General features: G+C 39.5%; 1 protein-coding gene across 1 annotated transcript; it reads left to right on the top strand.

The window, feature by feature from the left end:
* Positions 1-4,015: 4,015 nt before the first annotated feature.
* Positions 4,016-17,245, top strand: LOC116872827 (N-acetyllactosaminide alpha-1,3-galactosyltransferase-like). The gene is given in 5 exon segments (XM_032866350.1): positions 4,016-4,220; positions 4,934-5,019; positions 6,513-6,545; positions 9,105-9,158; positions 16,049-17,245. Coding segments are annotated over 4 exon segments (957 nt in total). The 5' UTR covers positions 4,016-4,220; positions 4,934-4,939; the 3' UTR covers positions 16,839-17,245.
* Positions 17,246-20,386: the final 3,141 nt, after the last annotated feature.

Genomic DNA, 20,386 nt, shown 5'->3' with positions numbered 1-20,386 from the left:
CTCACAAGGCATACAACGAAACAGAAAAGTATGGCTCATGCAAAGGAAAAATAAATAAACAGAAAACTGTTCCTGAAAAAGTCCTGATGGCAGATGTACTAGACAAAGGCAGCTGTCAACAGTGCTCAAAGAACCAAAAGAAGACATGGGTAAAGTCAAGAAAATGACGTACGAACAAAGTGGAAATAACAATCAAAGAGAAAAACCAAAAGAGAAACCAAAAAGAGATTCTGGAGCTGCAAGCTACAATAACTGAAATGAAAAGTTCATTAGAGGGAGTCAAAGGCAGATTTGAGCAGGTGAAAGGAAGAGTCAGCAACCTGGAAGATATATGACAATAAATACGGAGTTTGAGGAACAGAAAGTAAAAAGACTGAAGAAAAGTGAACAGAGCCTAACAGACGTGGGGCACCATCAAGCAGAGCACATACACATTGGGGGCATCACAGAAGGGGAAGAGAAGGAGAATATATGAAGAAATAATGCTGAAGACATCCCAAGCTTGACGAGAGAGATGAATGTAAACATCCAAGTAGTTCAACCAGCTCCAGGAAAGAGGGACTGAAGATGCGCACTGAGACACATTGTTATCAAACTTTTGAAAAATAGAGATAAAGAGAATCTTGAGGACAGCAAGAGAGAAATGACTCATCACATATGAGGGATCTTCCATAAGATACTGGCAGATTTCTTGTCAGAAACTTTGGAAGTCAGAAGGGAGTCTTCCAGAGTGAAATGAAAGGACACTAGATAGTAACTCAGAGCGGCATGGAAAAATAAAAGTAAATACATGGGGGCACCTGCATGGCTCAGTAGGTTAAAGCCTCCGCCTTCAGCTCAGGTCATGATCCCAGGGTCCTGGGATCAAGACCCACATTGGGCTCTCTGCTCAGCAGGGAGCCTGCTTCCTCCTCTCTCTCTGCTTGCCTCTCTGCCTACTTGTGATCTCTCTCTGTCAAATAAATAAATAAAATCTTTAAAAAAAAAAAGTAAATACATGGGCAATTACAAAAACTAGTATTGTAACAATGGTTTGTAATTCTAGCTTTTGTTTCCTATGTTACTTAAGAGACTAATACACTTTTTAATTTACTAGTCTAAAAGCTAGTATTATAACTTCAGTTTGTAACTTCAAATTTTGTTTACTACATATTTAAAGAGGCTACTGCATTTAAAAAAATTGCTAGTTCATGGTTTTGGGGCATACCATGTGTAAAGATGCAATTTCGTGACATCAGCCAGCACAAAGGATGGAGACAGAGGTGTAAAGGAACATAGTTTTGGTATGTTATTGAAGTTAAGATGGTATCAATTCTAATTTAAGTGTTATAATTTCAGTATGTTCACTGTAATCCCCATGATAACCACAAAGAAAGGAGCTATAGAATATACGTAAAAGGAAATGCAAAAAGAATTTAAGTATTTCACTGCAAAAAATAAACTAAACATAAAAGAAGACAGTAATGGAGAAAATGAAGAGCAACAACAACCAAAAAAGGTCCTAAGGTATATAGAAAACAAAAAGCAAAATGACAGAAGTGTCTCCTTACAGTAATTCCATAAAAGTTAGACCTTTATTCTTATGGCTAGGATGTCCAAGGTCATGGAAAACACCTACCTAAGTGACTAAATAAATATTTCTTTCTATTCCCTTTTTAAAAAAAAAAAAATTCTTGTGTTGTTTCCCTGTTTACTGTAACCTTACCTTCTTAATAGTCAGCCATCTCAAACACTTCCTGAGGGTAGATGGGCTTTAAAACAGACTTTCAATATTATTATGCCTGTTCATGCCTCACCAACTTATTTGTCCAACCACAGGACACTGCACCCCCGGGCTTCCCACTCTTTCCCCTCCTCCGGAATGCCCCCAACTTGGGGACACTGTCATCATGACACAGTGTGGAAACTTCAGCATGTGGGTGGCTAAGGTGGCTCCTGATTGCAGTTTAAATGTAAATGGATTTTCATTTCCTCTCTTCTTGGCATAAGATGATTAACATTGATCTATCTTTCATTTCACTGACATTTTCTTCTATAGTATACAGTCTGTTTATAAGCCGCTAACATCCTTACTTCAAATACAGTACTTTCAAAATTCTAGAATGTCCATTTTTAAACAGCTTTCCTCTGTTCATTTGTTTTGACCAAGTTTTCCATTAAATCCTCAGCCATTTTTATAAGAGTTGCTTTAAAGTCCTTGTTTACCACTTTCAGCATCTGACTTACATTGAGGTTTCATTCTCTTCATTATGGGTCACATATTCCTGTTTCTTTGCATGTCTAGGAACTTTTCCAAAATGTATACCTGACATTATAGATAACAGGTAGAGACTATGGATTCTGTTAGTTTCTCTAAAGAGTGTTGATTTTTGTTTGGACAGATAGTTAACTGGGCTGGACTCAAATTCCAAATTCCATTTATCCTGCAGGGGGCATTGGTGGAAATTGCCCAATTTCAGATGTTGCTATTTCCTAGTTTCCCTAGTTTTTCCTATGCATGGACAATTTAGTTGTCATCCAGGGGTTAAGTCAGAGTTTCTGTGCAGATTTTGGGGCACCCCATTCTGTGTTTTCCTTTCTGGGATTTTCTATATTACTTTTCAAGCTCCTTTACATCTAGCAATTTCATCCTCTGACCCCTCAAGTCTTTCTCTGTGAGTTCTAGCCACACAACTCTGTGAATTGGGAGATAACCTCAGATGAAAAGTTGTATAAATGTAGATTTTACCATATACACTTACCTCCTTTCAAGGATCAGTCTGGTTTTGTTCCATCTCTTTTGTCTTCAAATCATTTTATTTAATTTTTATTTTATTTTCCCTTCCAAGACTTATGATTGTCATCTATGGGAGCATTAGTCTGGTATGATCTACTTTCCTATGACTCAAAACATTCTAATTCTGTATTAATTTAATTTCATTATCCTCCTTCACCACCCCCCATTTTTTCTCCTAGGAAGAATGGAGATCAACAGAGAACTTCTAATATTAGTATAGATTTTATTTCCTGTATGGATCATGTATGGTATGTATTATTTAGGTCACTGTAAACCACTGGTGATCAGTAATCACTTATTTATACATCTCTTAATGTTGTCTTTTGATGAGCAGAAGTTTTCTAATTATAATAAAGTATAATTTATCATTTTTTAGTTGTTGTTTTCTGTCACCCTCTAAGGGACCTTTACCTATCCCCAGACTAGAAAGATATCCTCCTACATTTTTCTCTAAAAGTCTGTGGCTTTAGCTTTTATGCTTACATCTATAATTCATTTTGAATTAACTTTTGGTATGTGTCAGATACACACAACAACATAAGTAAGTTGCAAAACCTTGAGTGGAAAAAAAAAAAAAACGAATACATGCCATACAATTCTACTTATATGAAGTTCTATAGCCGGAACAACTCCACTATGGTAATGGAAATCAGAACACTGATTTCCTGGATGGGCAAGGGTAGTGACTCAAAGGGGCACAAGAAAAAAGATACTGGGGTCATGGAGATGCCCTGTATCTTAATTAAAGTGGTTTTACACAGACATGTACCTGTGTAAAAAACCCAATGAGCTATACAGTTAAATTGCTTGTGTTTTACTTCATACAAATTGTACTTCAATTAAAAATGTATTATAGGGGCACCTGGGTGGCTCAGTGGGTTAAGCCTCTGCCTTCAGCTCAGCTCATGATCTCAGGGTCCTGGGATCGAGCCCTGCATCAGGGTCTCTGCTCAGCAGGGAGCCTGCTTCCCCCTCTCTCTCTGCCTGCCTCTCTGCCCACTTGTGATCTCTGTCAAATAAACAAATGAATTCTTTAAAAAAATGTATTATAAAACAAAACCAAAGTAAGGAAAAGAACTTCAATGATCCTACTTTTTTTTCTAAATGAGACAAAATCTACTCCCTTGGTAATGACAAAGAGAAGCTACTGGCATACGAATTATTATGATTTCAAGTATCCAATTTTTCCATCAACAAAAGAGAATCTGATGACATCATCATTCTGAGAAGACTGAAATCATCAACAGGCAAACTGTGGAGTGCCATAGAACCAATACGAAGTTATCTGATTCATGATTTTTCAAAAGTCTTAGAACGTCCTGCTTGAAAACTGTCTGCCCACGTGAGGTTTTCCACATGTCTTCCCAAACCACCATACCCTAAATGTTAAGTCTCTAAGGAAGAAACTATATAAAATTCCTATGTGATCTTAGGAAAATAAAAGGTAAGAGTTTGTCCTTAATTTCAATCAGACTGAGCCACCTTCAATTTCGTTTCTGCGCACAATTTCATAAGTGCATAGACTGAATATTACAAAGGAGCTTCATAAACTTCCTGGCTAAAATTCCCAGGTCAATGAACAAATAATATAAAAATTATAGGTAAGTCTTTAGCCCATTCTTGGACTCAATTTTATATTCAGTTAGTTTTAAGAAAGAGCATCTATTTTATGTTGTTATTGTTCCTATCACCTGTCTTGAAATGACCAACTTCATAATATTAATTCATTAAAAATAAGTTCCTTCATAATTATATGCCTCTTAGAGTCCAAGTAAGTATTTTCACAATTATCTCTTTTCTCTGACATCTCACTCTGTGAGGTAGGCTGGGAAGTGGCATTTGTATTTTATTTTCTGTAGGAAAAGCCCTGGGCACTCTAGAAATGACAAATGAAGGTTATAAAACCTCTTGCATCAAGGTCAGCTTAGACCAGCTAACGTCCCAAGACTTTGGGCAGCTAGCTCCCACAAAAAGTGTCTCCACAAGACTCAACTCTATTTTCATATAGAGAGACATCCAAGGACTGGATGTGCCTCAAACCCTAGCCAATATCTATGAAATCAGCTGGTTTAAGTCATGGAGAATCACAATTCAACACATCTTATTCTGTATACATTGTTCTGTATTTAACCTACTTCTGTTTCTTTTTCCTCTCAGGAAAGGATGAAGTATGGAAGAAAAATAATTCAGTTGTTATTACTTTTATTGTTTCTATGGGCTTTGCACAGATGGTATCATTTCAGGTAATTTTTTAAAAATTAATGAATATTTTGGGCACCTGGGTGGCTCAGTTGTTAAATGTCTGCCTTCGGCTGGGGTCATGATCTCAGGGCCCTGGGATCAAGCCCCGCATCGGGCTCCCTCCTTGGCGGGAGGCCTGCTTCTCTCTCTCCCACTCCCACTGCTTGTGTTCCCTCTCTCACTGTGTTTCTCTCTCTCAAATAAATAAATAAAATCTTTAAAAATAAATAAATAAAAATTAATGGATATTTTATTCTGGGGTTTGGTAAGGATCTAGTTTGTCAGAAAGATGACAAACTAAGCTAACCCCCTGAATAAATCAGCATCCAAATGTATCAACCCAATATATATATACCCCAATATACCCCAAAATATCCAAATGGCATTCAAATATATCAGCATAAACACATCCTTCAGCATAAAAATTCTTTGCTTCTAATGTGATCAAAGCTAATGTAATTTTTGTAGGCTCATATGTGTGAGGAGAAGCAATGTTAAGCTACCAAGACAGTGACCATGTAATTATGGCAGTTGGCAAATGTTAGAGAAACTGTCATTTTTAAATAGGTGGCGCCTTTAAGAAACATCCCTGATATTGGTGACTTTGGGCACTATGTATGGTATCTGCCCTCCATATATTTACACAAGTAGAAAGATTTCATGGTAATTAGCAAATTCCATTGTTTCAATGACATTAAGTTAGCTCTTCTTTCATTTCTAGCTCAAAGAATTAGGTTTCCTTTCTTTAAGATCCAGCATATGAAGTCCTTAACTGCAGTCACTACTATTTCTCTACAACCAATAATGTACTTGGCACATAGCATGTGTCTTAGTCCATTTGAGTTGCTATAATGGAATACCACACCCTGGGTGGCTTATCAGCAACAGACATTTATTTCTCACAGTTCTGGAGGCTGAGAGGTCCAAGATCAAGGTGCTGGAGGACTTGGTGTCCTGGTCCATAGACAGCTGCCTTCTCCCTGTGTCTTCACATGGCGGAAGGGACAAGGGAGTCTTCTGGTATCACTTTTGCAAGGCTACTCATCTCATTCATGGGGTACTCCAACCTCATTACCTAATCATGTCCCAAAGGTCCCTCCTCCTAATGCCATCATACTGGGGGTTAGGATTTCAATATACAGATTTGAGGGGACAAAAATATTCTGTCCATAATATTACGTGTTCATTGAATATTTGGCAATATTAGGTAACAAAATGCATGGATTGATGGAGTATAACTAGTCATCTTAAACGTGGAAACCCGGGGTGCCTGGGTGGCTCAGTCTGTTAAGCATCTGCCTTTGACTCAAGTCATGATCTTAAGGTCCTCCAATCAAGCCCCACACTGGGCTCTCTGCTGAGCTTCTTCCTCTCACTCTCCCTCTGCTCTCTCTCTCTCTCTCTCAAATAAATAAATAAAATATTTTTAAAAATTAAATATGGAAACCCTTTATATAAGTTTAAAAGTAATATAATGCTTTTTGTTTATCCTAAGCACAAAGAAACTACAGCAGATATACCAGTGCCGGTAAGCCTTATTTACAAATGCTCTATGACCTCTTCTTTGAGGACAAAACCTGTCGGAGGACAGTGGGGTACCTGCAAGTCCTTGGCTCCTGAAGGCAGGGTAAACCAAAATAACTTTGCAAACATATGTTGGAGATGCTCATATAAGGTCAGAGGACTAGGTGTACTAGGAGTGAGAACTGGTTAGGGGAAATGTGTGATGGAGCCAGAACCCAGCTTCCAGGAATTCTGGGTCTTTTAAAGCTCTGGGAAATCACATAGGAATAAAGTTTTGGTTAGAAGACTTGGGAGATTGTTATTAACCATAGGCCACCTACAAAATCATACTATCAGAACATGAGCAGAGAGGAAAACTTCCCTAAAAATTGCACAAGACCCCAAATCATAGTATGTTCTTCAGTTTCTCCCTAGAGTCATGGGAACCCACATAGTGAAGTAAAAGGAACTTTCTTTCTGATGCTTACTGTGTCTAAGAGCTTTATTTCTCTGGTGGTTCTATGGTGCACAATGTTCTCACCAGGACAGTGACTCCATATCTGGGTGAGCTGCTCTGTGCATGAAAATAATACAGTAAGATGGTTTTCATCAGCAGGGTGTTTCCCCTCTATAGAGCCATGGCTAACAGGGGGCAGTAACTCTCAACTACCTGAAAACAAGAGGAAAACCCCTAGACAAAGGTGGGAACATGCAGAAGAGGCTGGGAGAAAGAATGATTTAACATATTTTCTGGTAAAATGTACACAATGCAATACAATCTAATAATCACTCTATCATTAATATCAGCTCTCCTTAGCATCAGACCTTACACATATGGCCTTAACACACTAATGCTTGGTATCCAAAGGCTTTGCTGTCAATGAGGCAGGTGCCTGTGTAGAAGGCCTTGTCTTAGTCACACCCTGGACACTGTGGTATTCACTCATGACATACAACTCAGCTCCACAGCTGCCCAATCCCCTCCTGAACTCAGTCCAGGATCAACTCTCCAATGATAGGCTAGCCAGGGTGCCATTAGAGTGTATAGGAAGGAGGAAGTAAGGACTCGGGCCCAACTGTTTGTCTTTCCACCTGCTGTGCATCTGGACAAGATAATAAAAACTCTTTGTGTCTCAGTTTCCTTATCTTGTAAAATGAGGATAATAAAAATGACAAAAATACCTATCTCATAGGGGTGGATTAAATTAGATAATACTTAGGAAAGTATTCCATAAGTATTAGCTATTAATGAAGGAAAGCTAACTTTATCTAGCAATACATCTCTTAGGTAGGGATATTTAACACAAGACCTAAAGGCTATGTAGGAATTAGCTGGTTTAAGTTGTGGCATGTTTAAGGAAATTTAAAGGGGCAAGTGAGTATGGAAAGTTATCATTGTGGGGCTGGGTAGGAGATGTGGCTGGAACAGTGTGAAGGGTCAGATCACTCAAAATGTCATGGCCATTTAAGGAATGTAGGTGTGATCCTTAGGACAATGGGAAGCCAATGAACCCTATTAAATAGAACAGTGGAGCTTCAGAAACATGACAGTGGAAGTACAGTGGACATATGGAGAATGGGTTGAAAAAGGCCAGTGCAAGGACAGGTAGAGAAGGAATCACAGTGTTAATTATGGGGGATGGGAATATGGGGGTTCATTATATTCTTCTCTTTCAGTTTGTGGACCTTTGACATTTTTCATACTACAAAGTCTTGTTGAAAATGTACAAACAGTGAGACCAATTAGAAGGCTACTACCGTAGCCCCGACAGATGATGGTGATCTCAAGTCATGTGGTGGCAGAGGATGAAGATAGGGGATGGATTTGAGAGATGTTTTGGAGGTACAGCCAGTAGGGGTTAATGATGGACTTGAGGTCAGGATTTAGGGGTGCTCTGAGTGTAGAACATTGCTCATAACTTCTGCTTTGTCAATCTAAGTGATAAGGCAACATATGAAAGGGACCTACTTTGGGGAAGACAGGATGATTTTCACATCAAACATCATCTAGTGGCGTCAGTGCAAACTCAAGTAGAAGACTCCAGAACACAATTTGATGTCTGGGTCTTCAGTTCCTGGGAGAGGTCAAGATGCACAAACAAGTCTGAAGCCACAGGGAAATGCCTGCACGCACGTCAACTGATCGAATAGAAAGCCGAGGAGAAACCCTTCAAACCAAGACTCCTGAGCAGATAGGATATTTAAGGCCAGAAAGTAAGGTTACATTTTTATTGCAATAAAAGGTGGGGGGAAATCAGTGCTCAAGATAAATTTGGAGGCAAGGTAGCAGAAGAATGAGGGAGCTTTTATGTGATGATGGGTATTTCTCTATCAATGAAAAGAAGGAGAATGAGCATTGTGGAAACACATAAAGGTTTCTGGGCAGCCCAGAGACTCAAGTCAAGATAAGAAATCATGATTTTCCCTGCCACTCCCATCAAAGTCGATCATTGCTTTTTGTACTGCTGCACGCTTATCTTGCACTTTATGTCGGATTATAACATAGTCCATGATTTGGAAGACACTCAGTTACCACAAACTCAAATAGATACAGTGTGATTCTTTGCATTATTCCTCCTGATAGGTCTGTGGATACTCAGTCAAAAGAATTAAAGCTATCAGACTGGTTTTCTCCCAGGTAAGAATTCCAAATCAAACACATGTGAGATTGATCCATAGATCATTCAGAAGTTAACAGATGGCAACAATACTACAAATGGCATTCTAACCGTTAGATGGCAGGTGGATCTTTGATTACGTTTTAAAAAAATAAGCAGTGACCAAGATGCATTGGGAATGGATGTTAGGGCCCACATTCTCCATAAATGAGAATGTAGAATGACAGAAACCCAAAGGCCTTAAAATTATGTCAGGTCAAAGTGTGAAGAGTGTATCTAAGATCTTTTGGTTGATTCTCCTCATTTCACCAAGGAGGGAACCAAAGCCCGAATCAGATAGGTGGGCCATCTGCACACTTCTCACTTTAATACGGCAGCTTTCCTCTGGCCTCTCTGACTTCCTCTTCTTACTACACCCTCCTGTTTTTCTCCCTGGTGCTGCAGCATTTCCAGACTTATCCTAATTAAAACTTTGCAAGGAGATGTCCAGTTAAGATCATGATTGGATAATGGTCTGTGACTCTCCTTTTTTCAAATCTAATCAGGACACAGAAAGCACCAGAATTATTTTAACTGGGAATTTAATACAAAGAATTGTTAATGAGTATAAAGTTGTTAACTAGGTAACTTGAGCTTAAACTTTTATGCACTCCACTGATGCTGATATCTCTCAGCTCCTGATAGGCCTCTTGGGACAGGGAATCAGCCTTCTAGGGAAGGGCACTGTGAGGCTGGGTTTTTAAGTGTTGGAAAATCTGAAATCTGGATTCAACTGCTGGTCTGGGAAGGAACTGCTGATATGGGGGTGTGAGATTTGAGGGAACAGGAGGTAGGCAAGGAGCTCACTGGAAACAGGAAAGAGTAAGTTCCTTCTTCCTCCAGGCCTGTAATTTTTCTCCAGTGACCTCTGTTAACAGAGCCGCCCAGGGTGCCCACTGGCAAAGCAGAAATGCGGTTTGCAGAGTCCCAGCCCAGGACAATAAAGCCAAGTATAGTGTGGTGGGTTCAGTTATGAAAGATGCTAGCTTAGTAACTGGCGCAGGATCCCACTAACGAGACAAGTAAGGCATATCCTTGTACTCGGGATGATGATTCAAACCAACAATTGAACAAAGGAGAAAACCATATATTCATTTACACAGATTCCAAATAACATGCTGATAAAATTCAACTCCCTCTGCTTCCCCCCCATCGGGGTCTCCTTGCTCAGCGGGAAGCCTGCTTCTCCCTCTATCCGCCTCTCCTTCTGCCTGCTGCTCCCCCTGCTTGGGTGTTCTCTCTCTCTCTGACAAATAAATAAAATCTTAAAAAAAAGATTTGTCAATTTTGTTGATCTTTTTAAAGAACTAACTTTTGGGGGCACCTGGGTGGCTCAGTGGGTTAAGCCTCTGCCTTCGGCTCGGGTCATGATCTCAGGTTCCTGGGATCGAGCCCCGCATCGGGCTCTCTGCTCAGCGGGGAGCCTGCTTCCCCCTCTCTCTGCCTGCCTCTCTGCCTACTTGTGATTTCTCTCTCTGTCAAATAAATAAATAAAATCTTAAAAAAAAAAAGAACTAACTTTTGGCTTCATTAATTCTCATTTTTTTCTCTTCTTCTTGGTCAGTTGTCTCTTCTTCAGTCTTTATTATTTCTTCCTTCTGCTTGTTTTGGGTTTAGTTTGCTGTTTTTTTTCTAGTTCCTTAAGGTTAGGTTATTATAGGATATCTTTCTTCTTTTTTAATATAGATGTTTACAGCTATGCATTTCCTTCTGAGTATTGCTTTTCACTGCATCCTGTAAGGTTCGGTATGTCATATTTTCATTTTTATTCATCTCATTGTATTTTTTAATTCCTTTTTGTGTTTTTTTTTTTTCCTTTGGCCCATTGGTTGTTTAAGAGTGTGTTGTTCAATTTCCACAGACTTGTGAACTTTCCAAATTTTCTTGTTATTGATTTCATTCCATTGTCAATGAAAAAGATAGTTTGCATGTTTCCAGCCATCTTAAATTTATTGAGATTTGCTTTATGGCTTACTATATAATCATCCTGAAAATGTTCCATGTGTATTTGAGAAGAATATATATTCTGTTGTTGGTTAAAATGTTCTATGTGTATCTGATTCTTTCTTCTGCCTGTTCAAATCCACTGCTGAAATCTTATGACAAGTTTGGTGGGTTTTTTTGTTTTTGTTTTTGTTTTTTAACTATTATACTTCTCAGCTCCAGAATTTCTATTTGGCTCCCTTTATCATTTCTATCTCTTTATTTACATTCTCTATTTGTTAAGCTGTTGCTTTCCTGGTTTCCTTTAGTTCTTTGTCCATAGTTTTCTTTGGTTCTTTCAGCACATTTAAAATAGTTGGTTTAAAGTCTGGTTCTAGTAAGTCCAATATCTGTACTTCCCTAGTTTTTGTCAATTCCCCAGTTTTTGTCAATTTTTTCCCCTATGAATGGACCATACATTCTTGTTTCTTTGCATGCCTCATAATTTTTAGTTGAAAACTAAGCATTTTGTATATTATAATGTGATCACTTTGGAAGTCAGATTCTCTTACCTCCTAGAGCTGTTCTTGCTTACTGTGAATTGTAGTTGTTTGTCTTTTTAGTGACTTTTCCAAACTATTTTTAAAGACTGTATTCTTTGTCATATTTGGTCTGGGAGGTCTCTGTTCCTTTGGTTTGTGGTCAGCTAGTGGTTTGACAGAGATGTTCTTAAATGACTAGAGCCAGAGTGGTGGTGATGGTGGTGGTTGGAGGGCTCTTAGAGAAGGAGAAGATGAAGAAAAGGAGGAAGAGAAGAAGGGGGAAGAAGAAAAGAAAAGAGGAGAGAAAAGAAAAGAAGAAGAAGGAAGAAATGAACTCTCTTACACAGTCCTTGAGGATTGGTTCTGTGTTTGGGTCCTCCTTCAACACAGCCCAGCTATTTACAACTCTACCTTAGCCTTACTTCCTGTTTTTACTGAGTCCAAATATCATCCAGAGGTGAAAGCTTAGGATCTTCAGAGATCTTTTCTGAGCATGTAATCTGCTCTGTACATGTGCATGGATTTCCTAATTCTTCATTATACATAGGATCTTGTCAGAGGCTTTACTTTTCAAAGAACTCTCTTCCAAACTTTTCTTCCCAGGCTTTCAGCACATCCAGTGTTTATTCCAACTGTAATTTCTTGCCTCAGGTGGCAGGGGCTTGTTCCTTTTTAAAACATTTTCAAGGATTTCCCTCTACTTACCCATTTTTCCATTTTGAGAGAGTTCTGAGTTAAGGAGGGCACATGTTGTGATGAGCATCTGTGTTATATGCAACTTATGAATCATTGAACACTATATCAAAAACTAATGATGTTTATTTTGGCTAACTGAACATAATAATAAAATAAATAAAAATAAATAAATAAAATTTCTAATTTTATCAGCTTTATAGTAACTCATTATTAAATATTAATAGTAATTTATTCTTTTTTTAAATAGACCTATTTTATAAGTTTTTGGTTTTTTTTTTTTTTTTTTTTAGTAATCTCTATACCCAATGTGAAGCTTGAGCTCACAACCCCAAGATCAAGAGTCGCATGCTCTTCTGACTAAGCCAGCCAGGCACCCCTGATAGTAATTTATATTTAAAAAGAAAATAACACAGGGGTTCCTGGGTGGCTCAGTTGGTTAAGTGCCTGCCTTTGGCTTAGGTCATGATCCTGAAATCTGGTATCAAGCCCCACATCAGTCTCCCTGCTCAGTGGGGAGCCTGCTTCTCCCCCTCCCTCTACTCCTCCACCAAATTGTGCTCTCTCTCTCACTCACTCTCTCTCTTTCAAATAAATAAATACAATCTTAAAAAAGAAAACAGAAGGAAAGAAGAAGGAAAGGTGGGAAGGAGGGAAGGAGGGAGGGAGGAATCCTTACAGAAGAAGCTCCTGTGCACCTCCTTCCCAAATCTATTCTGATCTGTCTCCAGTGCTGCTCCAGGATCTGTAAGAGGGCACGAGTGACCCCATGCCAGGGCAATGCTCCTACTTTCAGGACATAAATGGAGTTTCTTCTTCCTTCCCACCCTCCTTTGGTAGAACACACTGAGTCTTAAAGAGTCCTGTGCAAATGAAGGGGCACCGAAACCAAATCCTCATTAACTTTATCATAAAAACTCTTTCGTGTGTGTTAAAGAACCACTGAGAATCTCAGTTATTAATGGCATCAAGTGCCTCTGAAAATAGGAGTATAGGTAGGACTGAAAACAGGATAGATTGAAAGTATCTATATTTGGGCCACCTGAGTGGCTCAGTCGTTGGGCATCTGCCTTCAGCTCAGGTCATGATCCCAGAGTCCTGGGATGGAGTCCTGCATCAGGCTCCCTGCTTGGCAGGAGGCCTGCTTCTCCCTCTCCCACTCCCCCTGCTTATTCCCTCTCTCACTGTGTCTCTCTCCGTCAAATAAATAAATAAAATCTTTAAAAAAACAAGTATCTATATGGAGCATTTAGACATGAATATTTGCGACAGGGATGAACAAATAAGCCAAAATAATAAGACATACACACCCATGCAGAAGTGAAAGACTCTGGCTATGGCTATGACATTGTGGATCTGTAGGGAAAGACTTCCACAATGAGGCTGGAGAAAGGTGATGTCAGAACAAGAACACCACAATTGTACCTCTGTGGCATGTATGTATGGCAAGTGTATACAAACTTGCCAGGGAGCTTGAAGACCGAACGGGAAAACCATAGTGTATCTTAGTGAAATCAAGACAAGAAAGGAGTTCTTAATCAAGATACAGAAAATACTAATCATAAAGAAAAAGGTTGATAAATGTGACTGTATTAAAAATTAACTTTACCTAAGAAAACATCAGAAAGACCCAAACTGGAGAGAAACTGAGACCGGCTGGAGGAGCCTAAGGTGACATCGTGACGAAATGCAATATGTATTCTGGATTGGAGCCTAGAAACTAGAAAGGCCATTTAGGGGAAAAACTGGTGAAATCAAAATAAAATCTGTGGCTTAGTTATAGTATTTAACCACTGATAATTTCCTAGTTTTGATAAATGTACCACGGTTATATTATCGGTAGGGGTAGGTGGGTAGAGCACATACGGGAACTCTCTATAATATGTTTGCACCTGTTTTATAAATCTAACACCATTCCAAAATAGAAAGTTTTTTAAAACTTAAAAAAACAAAGTTTGCCATTATAGTGAGAGTGCTTGACAATAAACTTTTTTTCTTGTAAATGCCTGCCATTAAGCTTTTTTTTTTTTTTTAAAGATTTTATTTATTTATTTGACAGAGAGATCACAAGTAGATGGAGAGGCAGGCAGAGAGAGAGAGAGAGAGAGAGAGAGAGAGAGGGAAGCAGGCTCCTTGCTGAGCAGAGAGCCCGATGCGGGACTCGATCCCAGGACCCTGAGATCATGACCTGAGCCGAAGGCAGCAGCTTAACCCACTGAGCCACCCAGGCGCCCTGCCATTAAGCTTTTGATCACTGAGACATCCATGTCAAAGATATCCAACTTAGATAAACCTATTGCCAGTCTTGACGTGGTCACTAGCTAGACAACTAGGTAAAGAGCCAGGCCACCCCTCCCATGAAATTCCCCTTTTAAAGAGAGGCCTGGGTAACCTACAAAACCGACCACTTGAGTGACCCTGCGTTTTCCTTCCTGTGCTTTCATTCTTGCTACTAGGTTTTAAATTGTGAAACCCCAGGCACCTCACACCCGACCCCAAAAAAGGTGGAACCTCCAAGGTACCCCCTTCTCTCTCCCTACGTAGGACCTCACTCTGTGACCCTGTATTTATCCTGTACCCTCCAGCGCTTGTGAGTAATAAATCTCATTTTTTCAAAGTTCTCTGGTAGTTGTTCCTGAGATGCATCTTGCAAGTGTAATAAGAACCACTAGGACTGGTCCAGCCAACATTGGCTCTGTAGGGGAAATGTCTGTGGGGGGTCGTGCCACAAGTAGCAGGGCTCTGGTGAGTCCCAGGTATTCCTGGTGAATAGGATTACTATTAAAGGCCGAGAACAACAAAAACAGCCCTATAGTATGTCATACACAAAAATTCATTCCCATGGATAACCAACTTAATATGAAAGTTAAAACAATAAAGCAACTAGAGGAAAACATAGGAGCATATTTTCACTACTTTGGGCAGGAAACGATTTCTGAAACGTAACGCCAAAGCACGAACCATAAAAAATGTGGATAAATTGTATTTCTTTGCACTTGAGTTGTTAGTTTCCAACTCAACAGACTATTTCAAGTGATATTTTTCATAATTTATCTTGCTTTAATTATTTAGATATTTTAGATAATCCAAACTAGAAAGTTTTCTCCTGATTCCATCCACTATGTTTCTTAAAACTTAGGTCAATATTCAGAACTTATTTTTAAGGATTATATAAACATTATTTGAGGCTGAGGCGTGTATGATTGCCCATCCTTTTTTTAAGTTACCTCAGGACACCTATCAGGTTCTGATAAGTTTCACTGTTTGGAGGGACAAGAAATGAGAAAGTTTTGTTTTCTAATCCTGCAAACTTAGCGTTATATTAAAGACCATGAGGCAAAACAAGAGAGACAGTGAAGATAGCAGTAGCTGACCAGGCTACCTGTGACCTTTTCTGCGTAACTGACTCCTCATAAAGCAATCCGCAGACATCAATTGCTATTCTTGCAATGCCTCAAGACCTTCTTGCCTACAACCTGAAAAGCAAATTCCCTCTCCTCTGATCACCCTGAAGGCTCTGGCTGTCATCTTGCCCTGGGCTCGATGCTGTTTCCTGACCTCACCAAGTTTCATTCCCCCTCATGAGGAAGTCCTCTTCTTTCCTATAATTCGCAGAACCCCGTCAGGGAGAGGAAAAGCAGATGACTTCACTTGCTTTTACACCACTTAACTACAACTCAAGAAGTACTTCTAATATTTGGTTTGCTTACTAGCATGTTTGGACAAACTACAGCCAGGATAATTAAAGTAGTACGTGTTTCACCAAAATGTAAGACAATGAACTCAGACATTTCTTATTTGCTTCACAGATACATTGACCACTATTTGAAGAAATTTATGTTCTCTGCAGATAAGTTTTTCATGGTTGGCCATAAAGTCATAATTTATGTCCTGATAGATGACTTCTCCAGAATGCCTTGGATACAGTTGAGTTGCCTCCGTTCGATCAAAGTATTTGAAATCAAGTGAAAGAAGCGATGGCAAGATATCAGTATGATGAGCATGAAGGCTATCAGTGAACACGTTGAAGACCATATCCAATATGAAGTTGATTTTCTCTTCTGCATGGATGTGGATCAAGTTTTCATCAGGAAGTATGGATTGGAGACTCTGGGGGAGTCAGTAGCTCAGTTACATGCTTACTGGTACAAGGAAGAACTTACAGGAGTGCCATATGAAAGAAGTAAGTTATCAGAAGCATATATACCTTTTGGTATGGGAGATTTTTATTACCATGCTGCTGTATTTGGTGGCACGCCCATTCAAGTTCTCAATATTGCCAGGGAGTGCTTAAAAGGAATCATGACCGACAAGAAAAACAGCATTGAAGCAGTCTGGCATGATGAAAGTCACTTAAACAAGTATTTCTTTCTCCACAAACCCACTAAAGTCTTATCACCGGAATATTGCTGGGCTTTTTCTAAAATGGATGTTCCTTTTATTCACAACATCAAATTCTACTGGGCTAAAAAGGATTATAAAAATCTTAGGGTCACAGTGTAATTAGATAGCACTTCCTTCAGGTTGCTGAAGTTAAGAGCATCATCATGTCTTATTCCTGAGGAAATTAGCACTTGATAAATTTTAGCACTAAAAAAAAATTCACTAACAAAAATGGCAAGGCCACCCATACAGTATACTCATACTTTCCTCATATTCATTTCGGATTGTATAAGAGTGGACATAGCAGTTGCAGAATGGACATACTGACATCGGAAGGAGATACAGTGACTTCGTATCCTGTGTGAGTGTTGAGGAAATACTATTTGTTGGACCACATTGAACAAAATAGAATCTCTCACCAGAAAATCAAACCTGAAATATTTTTGTTGATCCATGCAGATACACACTTCTCCTATTGCTTAAGAAAGGGGATTGTCTAGAGGTGTGGATAAGAAGTCAATGCAAGAATAGTAATATTCCCTCTAAGTACAACATTAAAGATTTTAAAGTCGCCACCAGATGGACAGATCATTACTTAGGAAACCTTGAGTCATTCAAAGATTTTTTGAATTTTTAGTTTTAAAACTACAAAGTTGTTTGTTGTAAAAAACTAACTGAAAATAAACAAGATACAGAGAAAATGGAAAGCCCTCCCTTTATTCTCCCTTTGAAAACCTACCCTTCAATAGTCTTTTTATAGGCATTACATACCTACCACATGAATACACACACACACACAGTCACATGCTCACATGTTTACATAGTGACAGGTGTTATACATAGTTACACAAATTGATTTATACCACACACATGTGCACATACATGCATACACACAGATTTTATCACTAGTCAGAGTCCAGTTAGGAAAACAGATACTACTCTTCTTGGTATTTTAAACAGTGGGGATTTAGCGCAGAGAACTAGACATATAAAAGAGGTAATAACAGACCAGAGGAGTATGCAAGAGAGTGGAGCAACCCATAATTTTTTCTTTTAAATGAAGAGTAACAGTCCTAAGGCTGATGGAAAAATTGTAGAATGTCCAGAAAGAGCTAGAACCTAGCATGAGTTGCCAGACACGAGTGGGGACAATAAAGAGAGGAGTCCCAGTCACTGTTAAAGATGTCACCTAAAGACAAGAGAGAAACATACAGACTTTTCTCCTTCTCCTATCCTGTCTGCCTGTTTTCTACTGTCCAGTGCTATCCATTGTTAGACGCAAGGGCGTCTGGGAGATGTAGGTCGCTGCCATAGTGAGCAAAGCACAGAAAAGATGGGAGGAATCTGACAGGAAACAGACAAATGTCTACCACAGTTCACCCATTTTGTCACAAAGCACCCATACTTCTTCCACCCATGCTTAACTCCTGTAAAACAATTTCATGTTTCTACCTTGCAGAATTTAATCAACTTTTGCATAAACAACCACTTTCTCCCCAAAAGAGTGAAACACAAAGTAACACCCAACATTGTTTCCCTCATCGTGTCCAGGAACCCAAGATGACATGAGATCCTCTCCCTCGGGACTATATGTGGTTCTTCAGTTTGGTGAACTCTGATCTAAATTGTAAAGAAAAGAATAACTAACATTCCTCCTTAAGGAAAAAAAAAAAAGCAGGAGGAGAAGGAAAAAGGGAAAATAATTAGTTAACATATAAAAAGATATATATATATATATACACACACACATACTTACATTTATAATATAAATACACATGCCTGCTATAATCCTCATTTCTGTAGCCAGTTTTTTAAGATTTTATTTATTCATTTGACAGACAGAGATCACAAGTAGGCAGAGAAACAGGCAGAGAGAGGAGGAAACAGGCTTCCTGCTGAGCAGAGAGCCCGATGCCAGGCTCGATCCCAGGACCCTGGGATCATGACCTGAGCTGAAGGCAGAGGCTTTAACCCACTGAGCCACCCAGGCACCCCACTGTAGCCAGTTCTAAGGTCAAGTTCATATTGATCACTTCTTTCTTCCACCACCAATTTTATGTTCCTTACCCTCTGCAAGAAGCTCAGCTGAATAGGGTTCTTTACTAGTGAGATGACATAAACCTTTTCCCTGTGGGATCTGAAGCCTGAGTGGGTCTTTATTCATTGGATTGCCATGGTTTAAGAGGCTCCCAGGGAACACCTTGAATTCTATCTACAGCCCTCATTCCACTATTGTGTAATAACAACCTGCTGTCATCTTGGTAGCTGTGCTCAGTTCCCTGATCCAGGATAGAGACCCCCTTCTCTGGCTGTTGATTCAGCATGATGAGAAGGCAAAATGGCCAAGGGAAGTCTCAGATTGCAATGCAACAGGACCATCACTTTGTTTCCCTGTGCACTAGAACCTCCAAACTCACGGAGCCCAAGATTGCAGAGAAGAAACTGAAAATTGTCCCATAGATTATTTGGTGTAAAAGAAAGCCTCACATCTCTACTTCCAAGTTCCAGGATCCATGCATTCTGGCTTTGAGGAAGACAATATGATATAGCAACCACTATTTTAAGATATATCCCAAACCTTTAGGACAGAACTCCCAACTTCACCAAATGTTGCCTTATAGCTGATATTATAACTGATTCTTCTTTAGGCCATTTCTTAAAGTTAGCTGCTTCTGGGTTAGGAGTTCCATGGTAAGACCAGTAAATTCCACGGACAGGAACCTATCATTGCACTAAACTGACAATAAAATCTACATCCTGTCAGAGGCAGTGAATAAAACATTCTGTAAGTCCGTAAGTGGTGGTGCTCTCAGAGGCACTATGGAAAAGGAAGGTATATCTGTATCCAGAATATATTTGCTTAGGGACAAATTTCTTCTCCTTCCCTGACGGAAAAGATCCAAAATAACCAATATGCCACCAGCAGCCAGACAGTCCCTCAAAGAAAGGAGTCATCTGATGTAGTCAGGGTGGTGTCTGCTGTTGGGTGGTTGCACATGTAGCCACAGAGAAAGCCAGATCGTCACTGACGAGAGGAAAGTCTATCTTACTGAGTCACTGGGTAGCCTCCATCCCTGCCCCCAAGGCCGCTTTGTACATGCGTCATCTAGGAAGCATTGTGGTGACTACAGAAAGAGGTTGGCTAACATCACAGAAGTTTTTCTCTACTTGATGACTGAGATCCCCCTCTACTAAGATTGCTCTGTGGTGAGTATTTTCAGGTGACACTCACTTCCTTAACCCTCTGTACCCATTTCAGAAGCCCATAAAGGACCTCAGACTTTCTTGTCACCAATTTTTCAATCTGCATGAGTCCGATCTCATAGAGTTCCAGTGATGATGGATTACAGCTGCATATATCCATGCTTTTAGTTTGTTGGATCAGAAAGCATTAAGTTCATGGTGGGTAGGAGAGGTCATAGTCGAAGTAAATTTAGAATCCCATTGTGTTCAGTATTCATTGTCTACCTGGCTATGCAAAATGCTCTATTTAGTGCCTGTATCTATCACTTTAACCTGCTAAGGGGCACAGATCCTTGCTCTGCAGACTGTTTTACATAGAGCTTTCTCTTGCCCTGGGTCTCTCTCAAAATGGGCAGGGTATTGGTTTCTCAATATATAGGTCAGAGTGGCACTCAAGTACAATATACATTGCCTCCTATATCCGA

The sequence above is a fragment of the Lontra canadensis genome, unplaced genomic scaffold (assembly GCF_010015895.1).
Source record: "Lontra canadensis isolate GAN:19392208 unplaced genomic scaffold, GSC_riverotter_1.0 scaffold30, whole genome shotgun sequence".
Classification (NCBI taxonomy): domain Eukaryota; kingdom Metazoa; phylum Chordata; class Mammalia; order Carnivora; family Mustelidae; genus Lontra; species Lontra canadensis.
This window is presented reverse-complemented; position numbering and strand designations above follow the sequence as displayed.